A 24,986-nucleotide genomic window follows, 5' to 3' on the forward strand; every position below is an offset into this window, starting at 1 on the left:
TGGCGAACACCAGGCAATACCCAACACTGGTTAACAAACTGACCTCTTCTCAGAGCTTTCAGAGGCAAAGATAAACAACAGTGACTAAAGACAAGTGACCGTTAGGTCAAATTCAAGAGAAAGGCAGCCTGACCTGGACACATGTATGTGGCCTGTACTAAAAAACAATATCTATACCATCTCAAGTCTGTACTTCGAACTGTACTTTATGATGAAATGCTAAGTCTCACTAGAACAATTTAACAGCTTTTATACCGGTAGAGTTAACGGTACAAATGGATTAAAAGTAATAATACTGGTTTGTAATTATTGCAAGATACCTTCACAAATCACTGCTCAATGATAACCAGAAGTGTTAAATAGACAATGTTATCAGAAAATCAAACTGAATTAATTATTTTATTTCACTGAGAACAGGAAACCGAGAATCAAATTCCATTTTGCTGAAACTTTGAAAAGCTGTGTATCTTGCGAGGCATACAAGATAGGTTTGTAGAAGATTGATCCACTGGATGTCTGCATGTGTGGATATTAAGTGAAGGCAGGCTGAGGTGCCCCTATGATTGAACAACCTGCCAAAACTCACAATTGAGGTTCAGAAATTGAGAATGGCCACTTTGGTGAGGTGCCTGAGGGTGACCAGTAGCTGTGGAATTATACCTTCCAGCAGAAGAAAAATGAAGAAAGAGTCAAACTGCTGGAGGAAAGTGAAAGAGAAATTACACAATTAATTTAGAGACAGTAATAATGTCAGATAAGGTCACTGCTGAGCTCACTGAGAATTCCAAACATAAGTGTCCTGGACGGTACAGGTCAGAACAACTGACTCACTTAAAAAACAGTATGATGGTGTGATGGTAGGGTGGGATGTTCTGGAAGGATGAGATCAGATAAGCTGCAGGGCCTTCTTCATCCAAACCAATCTTGTGAGTAGTTGGGAAAGAGGGATGAAGGGAGAAGAGCAGAATCCTGATTCAAACAGCAAAACGTTATACATAGCATCTTCTGTGAATATTATTTTCAAATTTATTCAGACTTGCCTCTGGCCCCAATCATCTTGAATATGGGGAAGTGGCCACAAAAGAGTTGGTCTTTATTTTGCTCATATATGCAAAGAAAGACGCCTTAATTTGACGAATGGTCTTTGTATTAGAAAAAGTTCAGAACAGACCAAGCAGATTGGTCTCAAATAGGACTACAATATTCAATGCAATTTACACTATACGGTGGCTTTCACATTTGGAGGACATCCAAAGAGCTCGATAATTCTGGTTCTCAATCGGAGCTGAGGGTGTGGGCCAAGGGTGGGTGAGGAGGAGGAAGATGAACGAAAGAGAGGCCAAAGAGGTAAGTTTTTAGGAGTAGCTTATAAAAAGTGGAGGAAGCAAGTCAGGGGAACCTGGAAATGGCATTCCAGAGAGTGGACACCAAGTGGCTGTAAACCGGCCTGCTGATAATGGGACAGATAGAGCAGGGCACATGGAGTAGGTCAGTGTCGACAGAGAGAAGGGAACAGACAGGTTGGTATGGGTGAAGAAGATAGAGTAGAGTTAAACCATGGAAGGATTTAAATGTGAGAACAAAGATCTTGAGCTCCATCCCTTGGGGGCATAGAGAGTCGGTGGAGCTGAGCAAGGATGGGTGTGACAGACTCGCAGACACTGGCACAGGAGACAACACAGACTGCAGAGGTCTGGACAGTCTGCAGCCTGAGCGGGGAATAGCTGGTTGAGTCCAATAAGCAGCGAAGAAAGATTTAAAGATTAAGATTCACAGTCTAGAAAACAGCAGTTACAGAAAGAATACATCAAGTACATAAAATAATGATTATAGATAGGAAACTCAGACTCTTACTTCAAAGTAAGACCGGAGGATATAAATGATAAATGCACAAATTAAACCTAGTTTGAGCAGCGCATTACCTGGCATTTGCAGCCTTGAGGTCACAGAAGTGGGTGAGTAGAGTCCGAACGACATCATTACAAACAACTTTAACTATGTCGATATTCATCAATCGAATGCGCAGTTGCTTTGCTATTTCCCAGAAATCTTCGGATAGCATGTGGTACAGCTGTCCTTCATCTTTGCTGATCTCCACATACCAGGAAAGAACATAGTCCCTGTAGCTGTAGTCAAACACTGAAACACAAAATATCACAGAAACAGCCAGATCAGTCAGAATTTTTGAAAGGTTAGGCACAAAATTCCGTTAAGGTTATACATGCCCCCTGCACTTGTTACATCAGATGTTGAAAGTGAGTGACTGAACTGGATTCGAATGCAGGCCAAATGATCCTTGCATTTGATATTTTGTAGTGGAGTGACAGTGTATTTGTGGATGAACGTGGCAGCCAATTTACATGCAGCAATCAACAGCAACAAGATTCCATTTATAGAGCGCCTTTAATAATCCTTGCATTTGATATAGCGCTTTTCACGTCGGGAGGACGTCCCAAGGCGCTGTACAGTTGGGTCAGGACCCGATCAGGGGGGAAATGGTGAGGGGAGGGAAGGGAGGGAGCGAGGAGGGGGTAGAGAGTCGAGAGGGGAGCTGAAGGCACGGTCAAAGAGAAGCAATGTCTCACAGAAAGCCATCAAGTAAATAACAAACTTTTTCTGGGGGATTGTTGTCCAGATGACCGGAGGAAACTCCATTCTCTTTTTGAATTTTTACTATGGAACCTTGAGCGCCCACCCAAACAGGCACAGATGGGGCCTTGCTTTAAATCGTTCAAGATGGCACCTCCAACCATGTAGTGTAGATGAGATGGTACAGGGATAATATAATACTTTTCAGTCACTGAGAAGTGGATTCAGATCTAGCGCTGAATGAAGAGACAAAGTGATCTTGTACAAATAGTTTTGTAAGCAATGAGCTGGGCCAATGGAAAAGTGCGGGCGCACATTTTCTGCATTTTCCGCCAAAACGGCCCTCATCCGCTACAAACAGCCCCTCAGGTAATAACCTTTACACACAGTGCGCCAGGCCCCAGGCCACTCGCATTGTTTGCTCAGTGATACTACTATGGTCCGCACATGCGGTGGCCTGCGGTGAATTTTGGGATTGCGGAAGCGGCATGTGCGGAAAAACCACTTCGCTGGTAAATAAACCTCGATACAAAAAGCAGCCGCGTCACACTACTGCGACAAACTCGTGGTAAGTGCTGTACTATTAAAATATTTAGTATCTTAAACATAAACTGCATTTTCAGGAAATATATACCTATAGTTTTAATCCGTGTTGTTTTACTTTTTAGGTTGTACAATACAAAAATGTCCAAACGTTTTTGTAAACCCCGTGAGGAAGCCCAGGGGCAGCCGTCTCATTATCCGTCAGTCCCTCAGATTGAACTGTAATCTATCCAGATGAACTTTATAAAGGGGGGCAGTTGTTCTGCCGCATTTGCTGTCACGCAATTTACCATGTTTACAAGTGCACCATTGATGACCACGTGAAATCTCTGAAACATTGTGAACCCAAGGCAGCAGCAATAAAGAAAAAAAAATGAAGGTAAAATACTTTTGATATACTTAATATTAAATGAAAATGTATCATTATTTGCTTTCACTATCATTTTGAAAGAAAATCTTAATCACCTCTCGGCTTGACTTCTCTAACGCCCTCTTTGCCGGTCTGCCATCCACCACCATCCATAAAAACCAAATCATCCAAAACTCTGCCATCCGCATTCTCATCCGCTTGAAACTCCGCTCCCTGATCACCCCGGTCCTTGCCAGACTGCACTGACTGCCAATCCCAGAGAGGATCGATTCCAAGATCCTCACCCTTGTATTCAAGTCCCTGCACTCCTCTGCACGCCCCTACCTCTCTGACCTCCTCTCTCCTCAAACCAGTACCCGTTGCCTTTGTTCTTCCAGGTCTGGCCTCCTCCTCATCCCCCAAGTCCTCCGCTCCACCCTTGGCGGTCGTGCCTTCAGCCACTATGCCGAGGCTCTGGAATTCCCTTCTTCACTCCCTTTGCCTCGCCCCCTCTCTTCCTACTTTCAGGTCCCTTCTGAAGACCTTTCTTTTCGACTGCGCCTTTGGTCACGTTCCTCTCCCTCCCCCTGGCTCGGCCCCGGGATTTGTTTCTGTGAAGCGCTCTGAGACGCCGTCCGGCGTGGAGGGCGCTGTATAAATCCAAGTTGTTGTTGTTGTTAATCCCAACATAAAACAAACACAGCAAACAAAAACAAATAGATGGAACATTTCTAATGACAAATGCATCACGAAGATCAATTTTTTTTTTTTCCTTTCTAGGTGGTTCTGCACCTCAAAGACAACTTGATCCGACAACCTGCTTCTCTAGAGCCTCTGCATCATCAACGGAGAGGAAAGAATTCAAATTGGACATTGTGCGGTGTTTGACTAGAGCAGACATACCACTTGAAAAGCTCCTGCCTTCCAAGAGTTTCTATGCAACTGCACGAAACAGGGAGGGAGTATTCCAATACCAGCAGCTTCGTAATATATACTTATTCCTGAGCATGAAGTATTTTTGAAGAAACATGTTGAGGACACGAATGCAAAATGCGCTTCTCAGTAGCACCAATCCAGCCCTCCGCAATTTTCCGCAAATTTGTGAAGCACTCCGCAATTTTTTAGCAAATATTTATTTCTGCACTTTTCTTTTGGCCCAGGCAATGTGTAAACCTAGCAGGTCAGGCAGCATCTATGGAGAAAGGAAAGTGGGTAATGTTTCGGGTCAACAACCCTTCACCTGTTCTGGTTTCAGATTTCCAGCATCTGCAGTATTTTGCATAATGTGTAAACCCGTTTGTATTAGGAGAGTTGTACAATCCTTTTCATTGGTTAAAAATAGATTGCTTCGAAGCATGATGTACTTTCAGTTCACAGAGCTATCTTTGTTCACCAAACTTTAAAAACATCATTAAAAATCATAATTATGACCTCACTGTCGGGATTGTTTGAGGGGATCTCAACTTCGATTTGCGCAATACTTGAATGTATTGAATGTAGGCTCTGGACGTAGCTCATCTACTTATGCTTCAAATCCTAGAAGCAAAATTTTTAATTAGTCACTAAAAATGCCAAGAATACACAAATAACCCTTTGAAAGTAAGTTATTGAAAATTCACTCTCTATATTGCAAATCTAGCATTTTGAGAAAAGTTAACAGTTAAAGAATCCCACTTTTGGAAGCTACTCTGATCTACAATTAGACTTCTTGTAAAAAGCTGCCTTCTATTCCTGAATATAGTATAACGAATGGTTAATAATCATACTTATTTTCAAATATCCCTCTTTTGTCCATTTCATATCTTCTGGCGACAAATGTACATAAACTTCCATTCATCTGCACTGTATACCAGTTTCCATTCTTTTCGACATACAAATACATTATTTTGTCCAGTTCCCTTGCTTTTTCATGTACACTTGTCAGAGTCACGTAGCTTGGCACCAACACTAAATTTCATCATGATGCAATAAACACTTGTCGTAGACTGTCGTACTGGGCATCTTATTTGCATTTGCAAATTTTAATTTTAATTCATAAAATACAACAGCTTTAAAATATCTTAAAGTGATTAAGTCACAACGCAGAAGATTAGATTTGGCTCTTTAATAGCTCGTAGTGCTATTTATATAGTGCCCTTCACACGGGGTAGCGTCGCAGAACACTTCACAGTGGCGGAGTCTGATCCCAAGTCAGGGGTAGAGGGATATGGGATAGAAAGGAAAGCGGGGGATCAAACCTGACATCTAAATTGGGCATAGGTTTGGTGAGTCTGAGGGAGAGCCAGGGCAGGTTGTGGAATTGAGACCCGCAGGAGTGAAGATGAGGACAGGAGCCAAAGAGTATGGTTTCCGTCTTACCGACATTCAGCAATGATACTGGTTTGCTATGAGTAATTTCAAGACAATAATCTGGTTGACATCTTAAAATGTCATAAACTGCAGGAATACAGATAGAATTCACTGAAAGCTAATCAACAGAACCGAGTATAGAGGTAATTTCAGGAATATGTGACCTACAATTTTATCAGGGCATGTATGACAGTGATTCACAGCAAAAGTTATGATCATGAGTATATTGTATATCTAGAATTCATTTGACAGCTCGCAGAGCATTTCTGAGGCAGTGATGCACAGAATTTCAACAAGCATCCTGACAATACACTGAAATCTCAATATCCCACTGAAAAAACAATAAAACTTTTTAAATACTTCACCTGACCAAGCATTACAAAGATTTGTTGCCTCAATATACTATTATTCTTTCAGTGCGAGGTCAAAGTACCAACAGCAATAAATGGCAGAACAAAGAAGAATCACTCCAGCATTCTCTACATACAATAAAACTCGTATAAGTCTTATCTTGATAAATTATATAATTTCATAAGTTGTAGATGCGCTCGAGTCCCATTCAGTTTCCTATAAAAAACACTTTGATTTCTTTGCACTAGTCACATTTATCATCTTGTAACTCATAAAGCCCCTCCCCTATCCTCCATTACTCCGGCCCTTAATGGTTGCATTGAATCGCGGGAAATGACATCCTGACCGATCACCACATGTGCACTTACCGGCTGCATCAAATGACACGTGCGCTGTGTAGATTGATTCAATCGGATTTTATACGACTATAGATTGCCTGAAACTTGGACTTCATATATTAAATATCATGGTCCAGACTGATACGAATTATGAGAGTTTTATTTTACGACAAGAAATATACTTGATATGGTATTGTGTCCAGTGAACATCGTCTAGTTAGCTTCGTGTACTTGAAAATGTCAATTAAAAATCCAAAATGCAAACAAGATCAGAAATATGTGGTGTGGCCCACACTTACTTATATAGACTCTTAGTCCATTAAATCATCGCATTGGTGAAACCAGTCGCAACAAACTCAAATCGAGCACTATGGAATCATTATTGTGGTGACATTTATTAAGTAAGCAATGTCGAACCATTCCAGGCTGGCTGGAAATCATCACAAGTCCCAGTTTGTTTATTATTTTACCAGATCAGCAGTTGCTAAGCAACCAGTGCAGTCTACATGAGATAGAAAACACTGTCCTTTTGACAGGAAAACTGCATGGCTTATGGCACAATTATATCAGAACATAATTCTTCTTGGCATCTACAATATCAGAATGAACTTTGGAAGTCATTCTAAACCCTGCTTTCTAGATTGTGGGTACTGAAAGGAAATGAGACCGAAGGCCATGAATATTAATAAATATATTACAGGTGTTGCTGAGATTATGTAGGTACCAGCTGCTTAGCAAGAAAAAATTCAGGTCAGAGTTCCATTGGGACTAGGAGTTAACCACAGGATTCACATCTCTGCTGCAGAGTTTCTACAGCAACAGAATTAAAGCCACTTGGGAACGATTTTACTACCAGCAATACTGTACAATGAGTTTAATTGACACCACAATTAATATTAATTGCAATACTTGCTTAGCCTGTTCTGTGGTCTAAGATGCAACAAAGCAAAATGTTGTATTTTGTTAGAAAGTTTCTTTTTCCATCTCTTTAGCATCCATTACCTGACTCAGATGATAGGTGGCAATGCATACTACTCAGACCCTGTGGTATGTCCGGGTAGTTGAGTGTGGGAGAAGGAATTGGTCTTGGCTCCCTGCCTAAGGTGAAAATATTATATCTCTCTATCTGAGATATCAGAACTTCTATTTAGAGTGCTGAAAGCACTGTCCACTTCCTAGCACACCACCTGATCACACAGATAACAAGAGATGATCAAATGATGCAGGCTCATCAGCCTATTTGATCTCATCCTTCCAGAATGCAAAAGAAGGAGGTCTCCCCCCATGTCCTGGCAACTGGCTGCTGCGGTTTGCCAACAAAATACACGTCAATCCACTTTACAGCATATCCATTGAAGAGCTTTGAGATGCTTCAATGACATGAGAAGGCGCTATATCGAATGTAAGCATTATTATTATTTTTTATTATAATTCCTACCCTACAACAACAACTTGCATTTATATAGCACTGTTCATGTGGGGTAGGATCTCAAAGCACTCACCTTCTTTCCATCACAGCATCAAGCTGTTTTTTTAAACAGGTACAGTGTCTTGGACCACCAGCCTCAACCAGCCTTCCTGTTCCAGTTGTTATTTACCCTCTGGATAAAGAAAAAGGGTTGTTTTTTTGGGGGGAGGGAGTTGTCCTGAAACTGTCCTTTGCAAACCTGTGTCCTCTTGTTCTACTGGTCCATTGCATCTGAAAGTATTGTTCTAATTTCTCAAACCCTTTGAAAATCTTGTACATTTTGGTAAATTCCCAACCCAGTGCCAATATCCACACAAACATTCTTCGCAAAATACAATCCAACTACAGTAAAATTTGCATAAGTCTGATCTGTATAAATCATATAATTGTATAAGTCATACATCTGCCCAAACCAGTTGAAGAGTTTATATTCTATGCAAGTTTGACATAACCTATAAGTCATATTAAATGTATGGTCCCAACTGATATGACTTGTGAGGATTAGTGTACAAGAATCTCACATCATCTGAAGCTGATAAAACAGTAAGTGCTGTAATGAAGGTTGCAATGAAGGTTCTCTTTTCAAATTCAGTCCCAAGATCCTGAATACTGAGCAATGGCTTTGTACGTTACACATAAACGGAATCTTTGTAATATTTTCATGTTTCGCTTGAAGCCTTTGAGCCCACAACTATTCAATAACAACAACAATTTGCATTTATACAGCGCCTTTCACATAGGGAAACAACGATTCATTATAGTAGCCAATACTAGGGCAAAGAGTAATTGTAGGGCATCGAAGCTTAAGATTTCATGCATAACAAACCTACAAACACACAATAACACATATTCAACTAATAGAGCTTCAGAGCAGTTACTAAATGGAGGATATGGTGTATGAGGGGGAGGGGCGGGGAAGAGAAAAGAAAATTACAAATGAACACTAAGACTAGTCAAACGTCAGCTTGGATGTAGTACAGTGTAAGGAAAGGCCTTCATTTATATAACAAACTGACTTTGTGTGAAGGGAATTAAACTGGCAATGCAATATAAAGCACAGCAGTACTGTTGTGTGACTACAGTGGTTATATTAACATCACAATTTTACCAACAACAAACTGACAAGGTCCAATGAGACACTTAGACAAGAGAAAGGGAGTGGGGGGAATGATTCTCCTGGTCTCTTTGACAACAATACTCTAGAATAATTGGTCATTCCCCTCTGGTTGTTTGTGGGACTTCACTGGCAAAAATGGCTGCATATTTGCCCACAAGAAAGAGTTAATATACTTGTCAATAATTACCAACAAAACACTTTGGCATATTGATATTGATTAGCCATGAATCAACATAATGGTGGAGCTAGCCTCATGTGCAGAATGGTCTATTCATCTTTCCATGTTCTTATGATATACTATAAAAATCCAAATTGTTTCCTTTGGCTAGCAGCATTGAGATCAGTAATCAATAGGGTCTTTAGTTTAAAGCTGTAAATGGTCTAAAATGTAGTATTAGATCTGCATACTTTAAACAACACTGTTAGCAACATTGCTAACATCACAATTGTTCTGCCAGCAAACTGACCATTAAAAATATACACTACTGTCTGGGCTTCTGTCTGCATCGATTCAGACCGGGCTGATATGTTCAGTTAAAGAGCATCGATAGGACAAAAGAAAGGGGTAGATGCTATTAGTGAGAAAAGTTTCCCTTTCCCTTCCTTCAGTGGTCAGTACAAAATGCAAACATACTAAAAATACACACACACAAAAGTAATGTGACTTTTCTTAAAAATAAAAAACACTAAATATTGCAAATTGGAGCAAGCCATTTAATTCCAAACTGCATTGCTGTGATGATGATTGGCCAATCTCCAGAATCCCTGATGACAGCATCAGGTAACTCCACAGTTGGTCTGAAGCACTATATGCTGCTGCTCTGTAGCTCTGACTTATTCTTAAACCATTGTCTCCAAATCAGACAACAAAGACAACTCTCATTTACATGGCACCAATAACAACAACAACAACAACATTCCATTTATAGAGGGCCTTTCACGTCGGGAGGACGTCCCAAGGCGCTGTACAGTTGGGTCAGGACCCGAGCAGAGGGGAAATGGTCAGGGTGAGGGGAGGGAACGGGAGGAGGCGAGGAGGGGGTAGAGAGTCGAGAGGGGAGCTGAAGGCACGGTCAAAGAGAAAGGTCTTGAGACCGGCCTTGAAGGAGGAAAGGGAGGAGGCGGTGAAGGCACTGGGGGATGGAGTTCCAGAGCCTCGGGGCTGAGAGGCTGAAGGCCCGACCACCGATGGTAGGGCGGTTGGGGCGGGGGATGTGGAGCAGACCGGAGCCAGAGGAACGGAGGGTACAGGCAGGTAAGTAGGGGGATAGTAGGTCGGAGAGGTAAGAGGGAGCGAGGCCGTGAATGGCCTGTAGACGAGGATCTTGAATTCAATCCTCTGGGGGATGGGGAGCCAGTGGAGGCGAGCGAGGGTGGGAGTGATGTGGTCCTGGTGCGGGACAGTACACGAGCTGCAGAGTTCTGAATGACCTGCAGCTTGTGGAGGGAGGTGCCGGGAAGGCCGGCGAGGAGAGAGTTCCCAAAGTCCAGCCTTGAGGTGATAAAGGCGTGGACCAGAGTTTCAGCAGCGTGAGGGGTGAGGTAGTGCCGTAGTCTGGCGATGTTTTGGAGGTGATGGAAGGCAGTGCCAGTTGTGGTGCGGATAAGAGGAAGAAAGGACAGCTCAGGGTCGAACAGAACCCCGAGGTTCCTGACCGGCTTTGAGAGGTGGAGAGTGCAGCCTTGGATACTGATGCTGTCAGCGCCTGAGGTGCGGAGGCGCTGACGTGAGCCAATCAGGAGGGCCTCAGTTTTGCGCACGTTGAGCTGAAGAAAGTTGTCTCTCGTCCAGGACTCGATGTCGGACAGGGAGCTGTCAGGACATCGGTGGTCGTGGAGTTGAGGGTAGAGGAGGAAAAGTAGAGTTGGGTGTCATCCGTATACATGTGGAAGTTAACCCCATGTCTGCGGATGATGTCACCAAGGGGGAGCATATAGAGGGTGAAGAGGAGGGGACCGAGGACAGAGCCTTGAGGGACACCGCACGAGACAGTGCGGGGGGTGGAGGAAAAGCTGTTTGTGGAAACAAAATGAAGACGGTGGGAGAGGTACAACCTAAACCACTCAAGGACAGGGCCTTGAAGGTTGCTTAGAGATTTACAAAGAGGTGTTTGTACATAAGTTGGTGGTGGTGGTGGAGGGGGAGAAATGAGGGAGATGATCATTGACATGGTCAAAGAAGTGAGTTTTAAGTTAGGACTTAAAAACATAAAAACAGATAGACAGAAGTAGAGTACTTCTGAGGTTTGGGGCAAAGAATCTGAAGGCTCGGCCATTGACATTGGTGCAGGGGGGGTTGGGGGGAGAAGACACTCACAAACACATGTATCCAGCCTAAGTTAGCGATGCGGAAGGGGTGAGCAAGGAAGTGGGATAAAGAGATAGAGAGGCGCTCGGGCATGAAGAGATTTATAGGTAAGAGTGAGGTCCTACAAAACTGATCTGTTAGGAGACATGGAACCAATGGAACCTGTCTAGGACTGGAATTAAAAACTTGCTGGTGACAGACCAGGCAGTGAGCCCAAACCCTAATGGGTGAGGTGACCTTTGCTGGACAAGCATTGGAAGATTGTCAGATAGTGCTTTCAGTAGTTTGAGCTGGTTAGCTCCAACACAGTCTCTGGGGATTCCCAGCCCTTGGACCATGACAATTTGTGCCTCACATTCTCCGGAATTAGATAAGCATGGTACACAGCTCCAAGGAGAGACTTTACTTTCCATTACAGACACAGGTAAATTTCCAACTCTAAGTGGCATGCGGAGGTGGTACACTCAGTCGGGTTGGATATTCTTATGCATTGGTTTCCGCATGCGCCAGATACCTGGCTGAACAAAAAAAAATCCTTTCCAGCTGGGAGGATAGAATGGTCAAACATCTTCTACCAAGTCAAGGCTGGTAGAATGAATTGACATCAGCAACAAACTACAGTACAATATTCCACTTCGCTGCTTACAAACACTCCCTTGTTTAAGCTATCTCCAAACCGATGTTGTGACTGAACACATGCAAAAAAATGCCATGGTTACCAAATCATTTTAACACAGAATGTTTATAACTCTCATAAACACATTGAACCTCACTGTTAAAGCATCAAGCACAGCAGCATCAAGGGCGATCATGTCCCTTTGCTTGGCCCAGGTTTACTGAATCATTGTTTACATCATAATCCACCAAAGCAGAAATCTAGTTATTTTACAGACAGTTACTAAAAGTACTTACAGTACTTACTAAAAGCTGCAGCAATAGACACAATAGGTTCATGTGTGCATGAAAGTCATTCGCTGTGAAAGTCCCTCGAATTTAAAGAATTCCTCAATTAAAACAAAGCAAAAATAACCAAGGTAGGAAAGCAAGTAGAGTACATTAAGTTTCTATGACATAGGAATTCCTAACTCCTTAAACAAAGATACCGTACTGCTGGCTGGAAATAGTGCAGGTGGCCATTAGGTGGCCCAGAATTCCCCCTAATTTTGGCCCTATGGGTGTCCTGTAGCTCAGTGGTTAGAGCACTCGCCCCGCAAACTAGAAACCTGGGTCGATTTCTGGTAGGACGAAACCTTGGGCAAGTTTCCTTACATCATATGCCTGATAATAATCCCTCAAGAAAAAAAACAATGATAAAATTGGTCACTTCAATCTATGACTGTTTGTGGGACACTGCTGTACGCAATTGGCTGCCGCGTTTTGCCCACAAATATACCGTCAATTCACTTTACAGTATTTTCTGTGAAGCGTTTTGAGACATGAAGACGTGAAAAGCGCTATATCAAATGCAAGGATTATTATTATTGTTCCCATTTCTGGCTAACCATAAAATGAATTTAAATGACTGCTCCAGTCCAAACAGTTCACCTTCACTGAATTGTAGTCTATTGTGTGAATTCTCCTTTGGTGCGACTATTATTATTATTATGATTATTATTATTAAGGCCAATACCTTATAATTCAACATGCAGAATTTTATAAAATGTATAAAGTGAAAGCCGTTTTTCTGCAGTTGTTAAAAAGAAAAGCAGCTTCCAAATTAAAGACTGCAGTTGGGAATTTGCAAAAATTCTACATGATCTTACATTTTTATTGTGACAAATATTTTTTTCAGGAGGCATTTTGGACAGATGTGTCAAGAAGATATGAGTTGCTTGCAAACATCCTGCTCTAATCTGCAAGACTAGCTCTGCCAACTCCCACCAGATACTTTTCTCAATAAGGCAGTTTCCTTTAAACTTTACAATGAAAGGCTTGGGACCTGCAATGAGAACTATCCAAGCGATTTAGTTTTCCTCTCAGAGCCAGGACACTGAGGAATCTTTATTTTTCATCTGAATTCTTCCCATTAGAGACGTACGTTAATATATCAGCCAAGAAATAAACAAGACACCCTTGTTTCAGTAGCATTTGGCCCATATCTGCAAATTAACATCTTCAGACCATTTGACAATGGAAACTGGCTCATTTATATTCAGAACAGCTAATATTAAAAGCTGCAGGATCCATCCATCATCATCACATGCCAAAATAGGATTCAGGCTATCTGGGTAATAAACCCAGAGAGTGAAGTTCCTACAATCTGTACAGACACAAGAATCTCTTAGTTGTACTGTAGTACGTTTCTAGAACTGTACTGCATTGTTGGAAGTGCCATCTTCATTAGGATAATAATGCTTGCCTATCAAATCAGGACGGCACCTTAAAGTGGTTCACCGAATTCACTGTACAGTGTAATGATTGTTTATTTAACTCCATAGACAAGCAATGTCCGACATACAGCCAAGAAGTGAATAACTGAATGTTATTAGGGGATTGCTGACCAAAAGATTGGGCGAAACTCCCTTCTTTTTTTAAATAACACCGTGGGATCTTTAAAATCTACTTGAACAGGAAGACAGGTTCTCGGTTGAATGTCTCATCCGAAGAACAGCACCTCCAGCAATCAGTGCTCACCCATCACTGCACTGAAATGTCAGCCTATACTTATGAGTGCAGTCCCAAAATGGGGCTTAAACACACAACTTTAGGACTCAGAGGCAAGAATGCAAACTGAGCTTTGGATGAGAAGATAAAATGAGGTTCCACCTGCCTGTTTTGGTAAAGATGCCAGAACATAATTCTAAAAGAGAAGGGAGTTTGTCTCAGTGTGGTTATCTTTCAAGACTGCTTGTGGCCATCATAATTTATGTTCTACAAATTCACAATGACTACATTTGACAGCAGTTACCTGTGTAGCTCTCTGCAATGTTTTAACTGTCATGGGGGCTATATCAAATGCAATATTGTTATTATAGCTATTAAAATACAAACATGAAAATGCATGGAGATAGAAAGACCACTCCTTCTACTTGCCATGTGAACACATAGCCTATTGTGCATTCCAACTTCCTGGTAGTTGTTTGGTATCAGTAACATTCCAAAACTGAGGCTTATTTCCCCCTGTCAGAATGCTTAGGCTAATTATATCACCTCAGCTACTTCTCTGCTGAGAACTCAGCATAGAGTCAGATCTGAACCTGCAAATTCCAATGTGTACTCCAATTGCTGCAACCTTATCTCAGCTTGCAACAATTGGGGTACAATTGGGCTCAGCTTGTCCAACTCAGAGTGGGGAGGGAAGGAAGGGGGGAAACAAAGGACAAGAATGAATGAAGCTATTTTAATTTACAGGACCAGAAAAGGTCACTGTCGTCTTTCTGACCGGTTTTAAAAGTAAACTTTATTTTTCTTAAATGGTCCTACACTTGTCGCTCTCTCATACTCCTCAGTTGAATTATTCACAAAACAGCAACCGCCGTCCTCTGAATTACAGAGGTCTGGTCACTTGTCCTATGTCTCTCAGCAATGAACAAGAAAATGATTTTAAACGAGACAGGCAATAAATCACTTCAGTATTATATCATCAATATGTTCTTTTGTCACCTAGCTCTATAACATCAGTAGAGTTTAGAGCAGTGGATGCCAACCTTTTTGGTCTAACAACAAAATGAATCAATAAATATTCAAACAAGAAAACAATAGAAACAAAACGTTGATTTAAAACAGATTCATCTAGATTGGTGTGAATATTTGGCGGGCCATTTCCAACCATGGGTTGGCCACCTCTGGTTTAGAGATTCAGCTTAAACCACTTGTGGCACAACACCAGCTCCATTAGAGTCAATTTGAATTTCAAGAGCAACATACAGCCAGTTCGTGAGAGACAAGTTGCTGCATCGCTACATTCCTGAAGAGATTTGCAGAAGCACTCTTCACTGTCTGCTCTGCTTTAGTTCTCGTTGCATTTGCATGCATTCTGTGTCTAGCTGCTTAGTGCTGTTGGCATTTGATGCCCTTTTAGTTTAATTGATGATACAAGCAACTATCACCATCAGCTCCCTGGTTTCATTATGATCCCTGGGTAGCCAGCAAAACCTGAATGGAACTGTTATCGTTCCTCAACCAAGAGAGGGGGCATTGGAAATCAGCTCACTAATAAAATCATGTCACACACATATTTTCTTTCCAGCACCAACCTTCAAATATTGCTTGATGGTGAAGATTAAATTCTGCTTAACATTCACATAGATTATTATTACAGTATACATCTTAAAAAACTTATGAAATTGCATTTTCAAGCAACTTAATCATGAATAATTACTGTCAAACATAATAACTTGTTTTGTTGGAGGCGAATGCGGCAGCCATTTGCACACAGCAGGGTCTCACACAGTCATGAGGAGAATGACCAATTAATCTGGAGGATTGTTGGCAAGGACACCAGAAGAAACTCGCTTCTCTTTTCAAATATTGCGACGGGATCTTTAATGCCTACCTGAACAGGCAGACGGGACATTTCATTTTAACATTTCATCCGAAGGACAGCACCTCGGACAATCCAGCACACCCTCAGCACTGTACTGGAGTGTTAACCTAGACAATGAACTCAAAGCCCCGCCATGGGGTAAGAGCAGAAAGAAACAATTATACATTTACCTTATACGCTGCACAATTATTTAGAGATGGATACAGTTCCAGACATAGTTGTGTCATCCGCAAACATGGGGTTAACTTCCACATGTATGCGGATGACACCCAACTCTACCTTTCCTCCTCTACCCTCAACTCCATGACCACCGATGTCCTGACAGCTGCCTGTCCGACATCGAGTCCTGGACGAGAGACAACTTTCTTCAGCTCAACGTGCGTAAAACTGAGGCCCTCCTGATTGGCTCAGCGTCCTCCGCAGCTCAGGCGCTGACAGCATCAGCATCCAAGGCTGCACTCTCCACCTCTCAAAGCCGTCAGGAACCTCGGTGTTCTGTTCGACCCTGAGCTGTCCTTTCTCCCTCATATCCACTCCACAACTGGCACCGCCTTCCATCACCTCCGAAATATCGGCAGACTACGGCACTACCTCACCCCTCACGCTGCTGAAACCCTGGTTCACGCCTTTATCACCTCAAGGCTGAACTATGGGAACTCTCTCCTCGCCGGCCTTCCCGGCACCTCCCTCCACAAGCTGCAGGTCATTCAGAACTCTGCAGCTCGTGTACTGTCCCGCACCAGGCTTCGGGACCACATCACTCCCACCCTCGCTCGCCTCCACTGGCTTCCCATCCCCCAGAGGATCGAATTCAAGATCCTCATCCTCACCTACAAGGCCATTCACGGCCTTGCTCCCTCCTACCTCTCCGACCTACTATCCCCCAACCTACCTGCCCGTACCCTCCGTTCCTCTGGCTCCGGTCTGCTCCATATCCCCCGCCCCAACCGCCCTACCATCGGTGGCCGGCCTTCAGCCTCTCAGCCCCGAGGCTCTGGAACTCTATCCCCCAGTGCCTTCGCCGCCTCCTCCCTTTCCTCCTTCAAGGCCGGTCTCAAGACCTTTCTCTTTGACCGTGCCTTCAGCTCCCCTCTCAACTCTCTATCCCCTCCTCGCTCCCTCCCTTCCCTCCCCTCACCCTGACCATTTCCCCCCCAATGCTCGGGTCCTGACCCAACTGTACAGCGCCTTGGGACGTCCTCCCGACGTGAAAGGCGCTCTATTAATGGAATCTTGTTGTTGTTGTTGTTGTTATAGTTCTCTTGTGGACTACAGGATTCTTTCCAGTTCACAACTAGGTATTGCTGACATTAGTAATAAAGTAATAAAATAACACTCTTTTCATTGAGTGTATGGTACTGTATTTAATCTACCCATAGTTTGCACAACACACATAATGGCTGCCTGAATACCTAAACCAAACGGTTGGGCAGACATTACAATAAATGCAAATCGTCACAGTACAAGACCAGGTGACAGCCGCGTGAGAGAAGCATGATGAATACACATTGTGTGAGGGAATTGTGCTGAGTTTAAATTTAAATAGCCTAAATTTCACCACATTCTGTATGTAAAAGAATATGTCCCTACAAGTTAATCTTGCAAACTACCTGCAATACAAGGATACTTATGGAACACCACAATCTACTTCATCTTGATGAGTCACATTTTCCAGATGACACCAAATGATCCCAGCAGTACAAAAAATATGGAGTTCTACAGTACATCTGATCATTTCAGTACATTTGGTCTACACAGATCCTTATAACCTTGCATACCCTGACTCATCCAGCTGTGCTTTTTAAAAGAGATAATTGACAACAGTAGCTGCTTTTGCTGAGGTGCAAATTCCATACCTCCAGCGCTCTGTGAAGAGGAAAAACACACTCCAATCTCTAGCCACACTGAGACTCAGTCATTTTGTATTCACGTGTTCTAATTCAGCGATCACAGTTCAACTTAATAACTTACATTTGCATGATCTATGGCTTTCAGTATTTGAAATACTCTTGGCGAGATCCTCATTTCTTCAATGAAGAGCAAATACAATTCCAGAGATGCAAATCATTACAGTACAAGACCAGGTGACAGGCGTGTGAGAGAAACATGATGAATACACCTTGTGTGAGGGGATTGTGCTGAGTTTAAATTTAAATAGCCTAAATTTCACCAACATTCTACATGTGAAAGAATATGAAATATGACCCTACAAGTTAATCTTGTAAACTACCTGCATTACAAGGATACTTATGGAAGTTGTTGCCTTCCCCACCCCCATTTTGTTCTGCAGCATTAACACCTCTATTCACCTGCTTTGTTTCCCCACCCTTTGTTTTCCATCATTAACACTTCTTTAACCCATCATCCCCTGTCTCTACCTCATTTTCTCCTTTGTCTTCCTTGCCCTGCCTCACCCCTTCTGTTATCCTTTAAAAGCCTCTCCCTCCCAACATGCCCCGGTTCTGACGAAGGGTTGTGGACCCGAAACGTTGATTCACTTTCCTTTCTCCATAGATGCTGCCTGACCTCCTGAGTGTACCCAGCAACTTCTGTTTTTGTTTAATTCCAGAGTCACCTTCTTGTCCTAGAAATGTATTTAGCATCACTATGGGGAAGTAAAATGTGAGGTATTCTTCACAAATCCAGGGATATCATTTTGAAGTTCTCGAGACACTACCCGTGTGAAGGGAGTTATATAAAGGCAAGTTATCCTTATTTGAAAGTTGGATCCCTAACCTGCACATAGCTCCACGAGAGGACTCGCAGAGATCAAAGATGCAGCCGTAATGAATACGGTCCTATGCAAACTGCAGAAACTCAAAGCACATGACAAAACATGTGGAGTCTTGTAGCTCAGTGGTTAGAGCACTCACTTTGCAAGCAAGAGACCTGGGTTCAATTCCAGGCAGGACGAAACCTTGGGCAAGTTTCCTTACTCCACACGCCTAATAATAATCCCTCCAAGACCAAAAACAATAATAAATTGGTCATTTTCAATCTACGACTGTTTGTGGGACATAGCTGAGGCCCAAGCACTGATCCTTGTGGCACTCCACTAGTCACATCCTGCCAATTCGAGAATGACCCGTTTAGCCACTCTTCAATCCATGTTAATATGTCCCATTAATCCCGTGGGCCTTAACCTTGTGCAATAGTCTTTTGTGTGGTACTTTGTCAAATGCCTTTTTAAAATCTAAATATACTACATCTACTGGTTCCCCCCTGTCTAACCTGCTAGATACATCTTCAAAAAACTCTAAAAGATTAGTTAAGCTTGACTTCCCTTCTGTAAAGCCATGTTGACTCTGCCTAATCTTGTTATGGTCTTCCAGGAATCCCATAACGACATCTTTAATTAAGGACTCAAGAATTTTCTCTACCACTGAAGTCAGACTAACTGGCCTATAGTTCCCCATCTTTTCTCTCCCACCCTTCTTAAATAGTGGTGTCACGTTTGCAATCTTCCAATCAATGGGAACCGTTCCGGAATCCAGAGAATTTTGGAAGATCAAAGACAAGCCATCCACTATCTCAGTAGCCACCTCTTTTAAAACCCTAGGATGTAGGCCATCAGGTCCAGGAGATTTATCAGTTTTAAGACCTGATAATTTACCTAAAACCATTTCTTTACTAATATTAATTCCTCCAAATTGCTCGCTAACATTTTCTTCTTGGTTCCCCTCTATTCTTGGTAGGTTTTCAGTGTCTTCTAAGGTGAAGACAGTAGCAAAGTACTTGTTTAATGACTCTGCCATGTCTTTGTCCCCTACTATAATTCCCCCCGTCTCTGCCTGTAGCGGACCCACATTTACCTTTGACAGCCTCTTCCTCTTTATATATTTATAAAAACTCTTGCAGTCTGTCTTTATGTTCTCGCTAGTTTGCCCTCATATTCCATTTTCTCCTCTTAATCACTTTTTTGGTTCTCCTTTGTTGATCCCTAAAGTTCTCCCAATCCTCGGGTTTACTACTCATCTTAGCTGTTTTATAGGCTTCTTCCTTTAACTTTATACTTTCCCTAACTGCTCTAGTTAGCCACGGTTGGGCCACCTTTCCCGTGGCATTCTTATTCCTCAAAGGAATACGTGCTCGCTGGGAATTTTGCACTATCTCCTTAAACGTCTGCCATTGCTGGTCTACTGTCAATTCCTTAAGTCTAATTTCCCAGTATATTTTGGCTAAATCCTCTCTCATACCAGCAAAATTGGCTCTACTTGAATTTAAAACGTTTGCTTCGGACTTAACTATTTCTCTCTCTAACTTAATGCTAAATTCCATCGTATTTACTTTGCCCTAGAGGAGCCTTAATTTCCAGTTTGCTGATCAGCCCTGCTTCATTACGCAAAACAAGTGTCTAATATGGCCTGTTCCCTGGTTAGCTCCTCGGCATACTGATCTAGATAATTATCCCTGATACATTCTATAAACTCTTGTAACAGTTTTCCTGTAATGAGATTAATAAAAAAATCCTTGTATTTTTGTAACAAGATTGATGAGTGAAAACAAATAGCAAGTCAAATGTTCCCTGTATTTTATGTTGTCAACAAATTTGTTGGTGCCAGAGATTCATCCTTTCAGTTTGGATCAGTTAGAGCCACATCTGGATCAGAAAAATGTGGGTTCAAACCCCAGACCAGGACTTGATCTCATAATCTAGGCAGTGCATTACTTGAAGCAATGCTTCAAAGATGACTTGTGTAATGATTAACAAAGTAACATTAAAGGCATTACTTTAAAGAGCAGTAAATAATTTTCTTAGGTCCTGGCCAATATTCCTCACTCATCCAAATCCACCCAAATAAACCAAATGATCATTAATTTCAAATAGCCATCAGTCTACAAAACTACACTTCAATGTTCTCATTCTGTGGAGTCCTTTTGATAAAATACAATATAAATGCAATTATATATATTTGTTTGCTTCATGCACATATTTCATATTCCAGGAGTTAAATACCCAGAGCTGAATTAGCAAAACTCATTCAATGCTATAAATGTAATAAATTCACTCACACGAGTGTATGAAGGGCGCAACATTAACCAAAGTTGTTGTTGTTATTGTAATTATAAAAAGATAGATTTTGCATACAGAAAAGCTAGTTCTAAAATAATTTGCCTCAGAGAATATTATGTTAAGGAAGAGAGTTTTGTGATAATCTGTTTAATTATCAACTAAATTCAACTAACCCTCATTACACAAATTTGGTTATTGAACTGTAGGATTTACACTGAAATCTACTTTCAAACCAGCCTAACATTGCAGTACAATCACAATAACAATTGTTTCACTCACAATGCAGTCAATCCACTTTACAATACTGCATATTCTGTGAAGCGCTTTGGGACGTCTCAATGAGATGATAAGACGCTTTCAAATTAATAATAATCATTGCATTTGATATAGCGCTTTTCACATCTTCTAGACGTCTCAAAGTGCTTCACATAATATACTGTAAAGTGAATTGACTGTATATTGTGGGCGCAACGCGGCAGCCAATTGCGCACAGCAGTGTCCCACAAACAGTCGTAGATTGAAGTGACCAATTTATTATTTTTTTCTTGAGGGACTATTATCAGGCATGTGGAGTAAGGAAACTTGCCCAAGATTTCACCCTGCCGGGAATCAAACCCAGGTCTCTAGCTTGCGAGGTGAGTGCTTTAACCACTGAGCTACAGGACTCCAAGGATTCAAGGATTATTAGTATTATTATTCATTTCTACAGTTTAAAAGCTAACTGCTTTAGCTGATGCTCACAGAATGTACAGAATTTAACTGAAAAATGGAATATAAAATCCTTCCCATTCACATGAGTAATAATCACACAATTAGTGCTTTCCACCCGTTTTGAGTAAATAACAATACTTTCTAAACAGTTATTTATGGACATTTAAATTTTGGTCACATTAACACAACCGCACTTTTTTAATACTAAAACCACATCATCTAACAAAAACTGTTTTCGAACAGCTCAATCCCTGATCACATGAAAAGTGAACCACAGAATGAAAGAAGCAATTCAGCTATTCAAGATCTTTACAAAACCACACAAGACCTACCAAGGCTTTCTCGTCATACACTCCCATGGGGAAATATTCTAAATAGAAACTTCTTTGACTTCAAAAGTAGAAAAGCAAAAGCTTCAGAATATTTTTCTAGTCCACATTTCCACTATTATCAATCCATGTTGAGTACTCCTTAGAAAGTATAGAAACATAGAAATTTTACAGCACAGAAGGCAGCCAATCAGCCCATCATCTGAGCTGGCTCTTTAAAGAGCAATCCTTTCAGTCCCAATTACCTGGCCTTTCCCCATTCCCATTGTAGTTTATTCCATTTTAGATATTTATCTACTGTAGTTCCCTTTTGAAAGCTAATATGTCTTCTGCCTCAATCATGGCTCCCGGCAAGACATTCTACATCCTAACTACTCTCTGAGTAAAAAAATTCTCCTAACCGCCCCATTTGCTCATTTGTTAACTATCTTAAATTGATGCCCTCCATTGATTCACTGACTATTGGGAATAATTTCTTCTTATTGACTATAAAAAACCCACATAAATGTAAAGACCTTACACCTCATTCTTTGTTCATTATAGCAAATGTGCTCTTTGGATGAGCACCAAATCTTCCTCCAAACCAGTTGTGGTTTCAATAATAGCTGAGGCTTCAGTTTCTGAAGAATGCATTAGCCATCTACTTTCATTATACACATGAAGCGAGTGATGGGTCCAAGATCAGATACAAATGATTATTTGGTACATAACTTGCACTGTTCATTTTTAAAAGTCTACACAGCATGAAATCAAATGCATTACTATTGTGTGGCTCCATTTTCCGGTTTCTATTAGCAGCCACCAATTGATACAGCTCAACTAATCTGTGTATTTTTTTTAATATCATCACACTTTTTTTAATGCCTACCTGAATATTTGAAGGATAGTATCTTCAACCATCGGTGGACTCCCCAAACTACACCTGCAAAACAGCGCAGATTGGGAGCTCAAAGCCCCTGATGCAGAAATTAAACCCACAATCTTTTGATACAGAGACGACAGCACTACCAACTAAGCCAAGAGGACTCGGATGCAGAAAGCAATGTTTCAAGCAATTGATTTTAAAGTGGCAGGAGAGCTTGCCAGCAAAAAGGACAAAGGAAATACAACATTTAAAAGGCATCTGATCAGAATTGTACTGCTTTAAAAATGATTAAATTGACTGAGTTATAATCTAAGACTAAATTAGGAAACCTTATACTTCTACTATTATCACAAAAAAGACCAAGAAAAAAAAACAAGATGTCAAATTTAAAAAAATGAAGTTCCTTTCACTCTGCGACAAATCCATTGCCATCTTATGTTTAAAAAGATCCAGTAACAGCATTAGCATAAATATTTGAGTAATAGTTTTAATTGTATTCCTGTGCCCTTCCTGTCCCTCATGCAAATCATACAACACTTCCAGGTTAAGAGTGCTGCAGATGACTTGTGTTCTGTCAACACAATTGGCCAAAAGAAAATTTCAACCCACCTTGTCAATCAGAGCAAGCTGATGGAAGGCAGATAATTAGTATGGACAAATCAGGAGTATTATGACCCATTTATCAAGGAAATATTTTTAAATCCTAGTCATTTTGAACAAAGAAATTTAATTTTACTTTTAATTTACATTTACAAACGTTTTACTTGTAATTTAAATTCAATAAAATTAGCGATGAAAATTTACTGAATAAAAGATGCAAACTCTTGAGCTAAATGATCTGTTTCGTAAAAGTTGTAAAAATGACAAACATTAAAGAAAACTTCATTAACCATCTAAAGTAAAGACAAGTCTTCAAAGGGAAGTGCTTTATTTAACATAAACATAGTTTGTATTGCAACGTACAAAACAAAAATCTCCACCTGTAGAGTGCACTTAACGTGTCATTTTGATACAGTTCTCAAAGTCCACATCAAGACTTTGTATTCATCTGTGTTGACGCTCTCAAGTGCAGTGCTGGGGGATTGCTGCACTTTCAAAGGTGCTGTTCTTCCATTGATCCAGTCTGCATTTTTAGATGTTCAAGAACCCATGGTGTTAAAGAAAAGAGAAGGCAGTTTCTCCCAGTGTCCTGGCCAACAACCCGCCAGATAAATTGATCAACAATTTTACGGTGTTTTGTGAAACACTGTTGTGTATGCTGTGTGTGACTGCTGTGCTCTCCTACAAATACAATTACTACACTTCAAAGAAACTTTGTGAATCGTCTTTGAGACATTCAACGTTACAGCCGCTATGTCAAATGCAAGGATCAATGTCTCAAACAAAGGGATTGTCGTTATTTTCAACTATCATCTCTGACACATCTGAAACAATAAATTACACCCAAAGTAATGATGTGCTTTGCTTGTCAACCAAACTCAATTTCTCTGACTTTGAACAGCATTCACAAAGTTAATCAAAACATGAAATAGCTCTCAGATGGTAATCAAAGCTGACCACAGATGCAGAGTCTCTGGTTTTGCTCCACTGGTCATAAGTTTCCCACATCCATACAAGAAATACTGCAGGTCATATTTCACATAATTCCTGCAATCATTTCAAACACTCATAAATTCTGAGGATTCAGCCCAACTGGAAAGAATAGATCGCGTCATATGTTATGAAAGGGGCAGCTATAGAAGAAAGAGGGATGCATCAAATAAAATTGTGCAAATTATATTGCATTTCGGAATTTAAGCCCTATATTAAGTTCTTTGCAAAATGTTAATTTAAAATTCACACATCATGTTCCTCAAATGATTCAGTGAGTAATAGCACCATTTGGAAGCAGCCAAGTTTGTACTGTTGAATAACATCAACCAGGGCAGTGATAGAGCATAGAACTCGTCTTAGCAACTCTGAGGAAAGGGGAAGAAGACACACAACACAAAGAACCAAGCTTGCTGCTTCTGATCACCATTCCAGTGACCAGTTACTGGGAGTATGCAGCTATAGTCTATGGCCAGTAAAAGGCTCAGTAGCAACAACACCTATAAGTAGCTCACTGTTACTCACTCAAATAAAAAAATTATTTATCAGGTTTATTAGAGGCCTTTGCAGATGGACCAC

General features: G+C 41.2%; 1 protein-coding gene across 1 annotated transcript in view; it reads right to left on the reverse strand.

Moving 5' to 3' along the window:
* The window catches only part of snx25 (sorting nexin 25), a 119,118-nt gene that overhangs the window by 69,406 nt on the left and 24,726 nt on the right, over window positions 1-24,986 (reverse strand). Inside the window, exon 3 of the mRNA XM_007892828.2 lies at window positions 1,923-2,139. Coding sequence (XP_007891019.1) covers window positions 1,923-2,139 — 217 coding nt within the window. The remainder of the gene's footprint in view (window positions 1-1,922; window positions 2,140-24,986) is intronic.

The sequence above is a fragment of the Callorhinchus milii genome, unplaced genomic scaffold (genome assembly GCF_018977255.1).
Source record: "Callorhinchus milii isolate IMCB2004 unplaced genomic scaffold, IMCB_Cmil_1.0 Scaffold1, whole genome shotgun sequence".
Lineage (NCBI taxonomy): Eukaryota > Metazoa > Chordata > Chondrichthyes > Chimaeriformes > Callorhinchidae > Callorhinchus > Callorhinchus milii.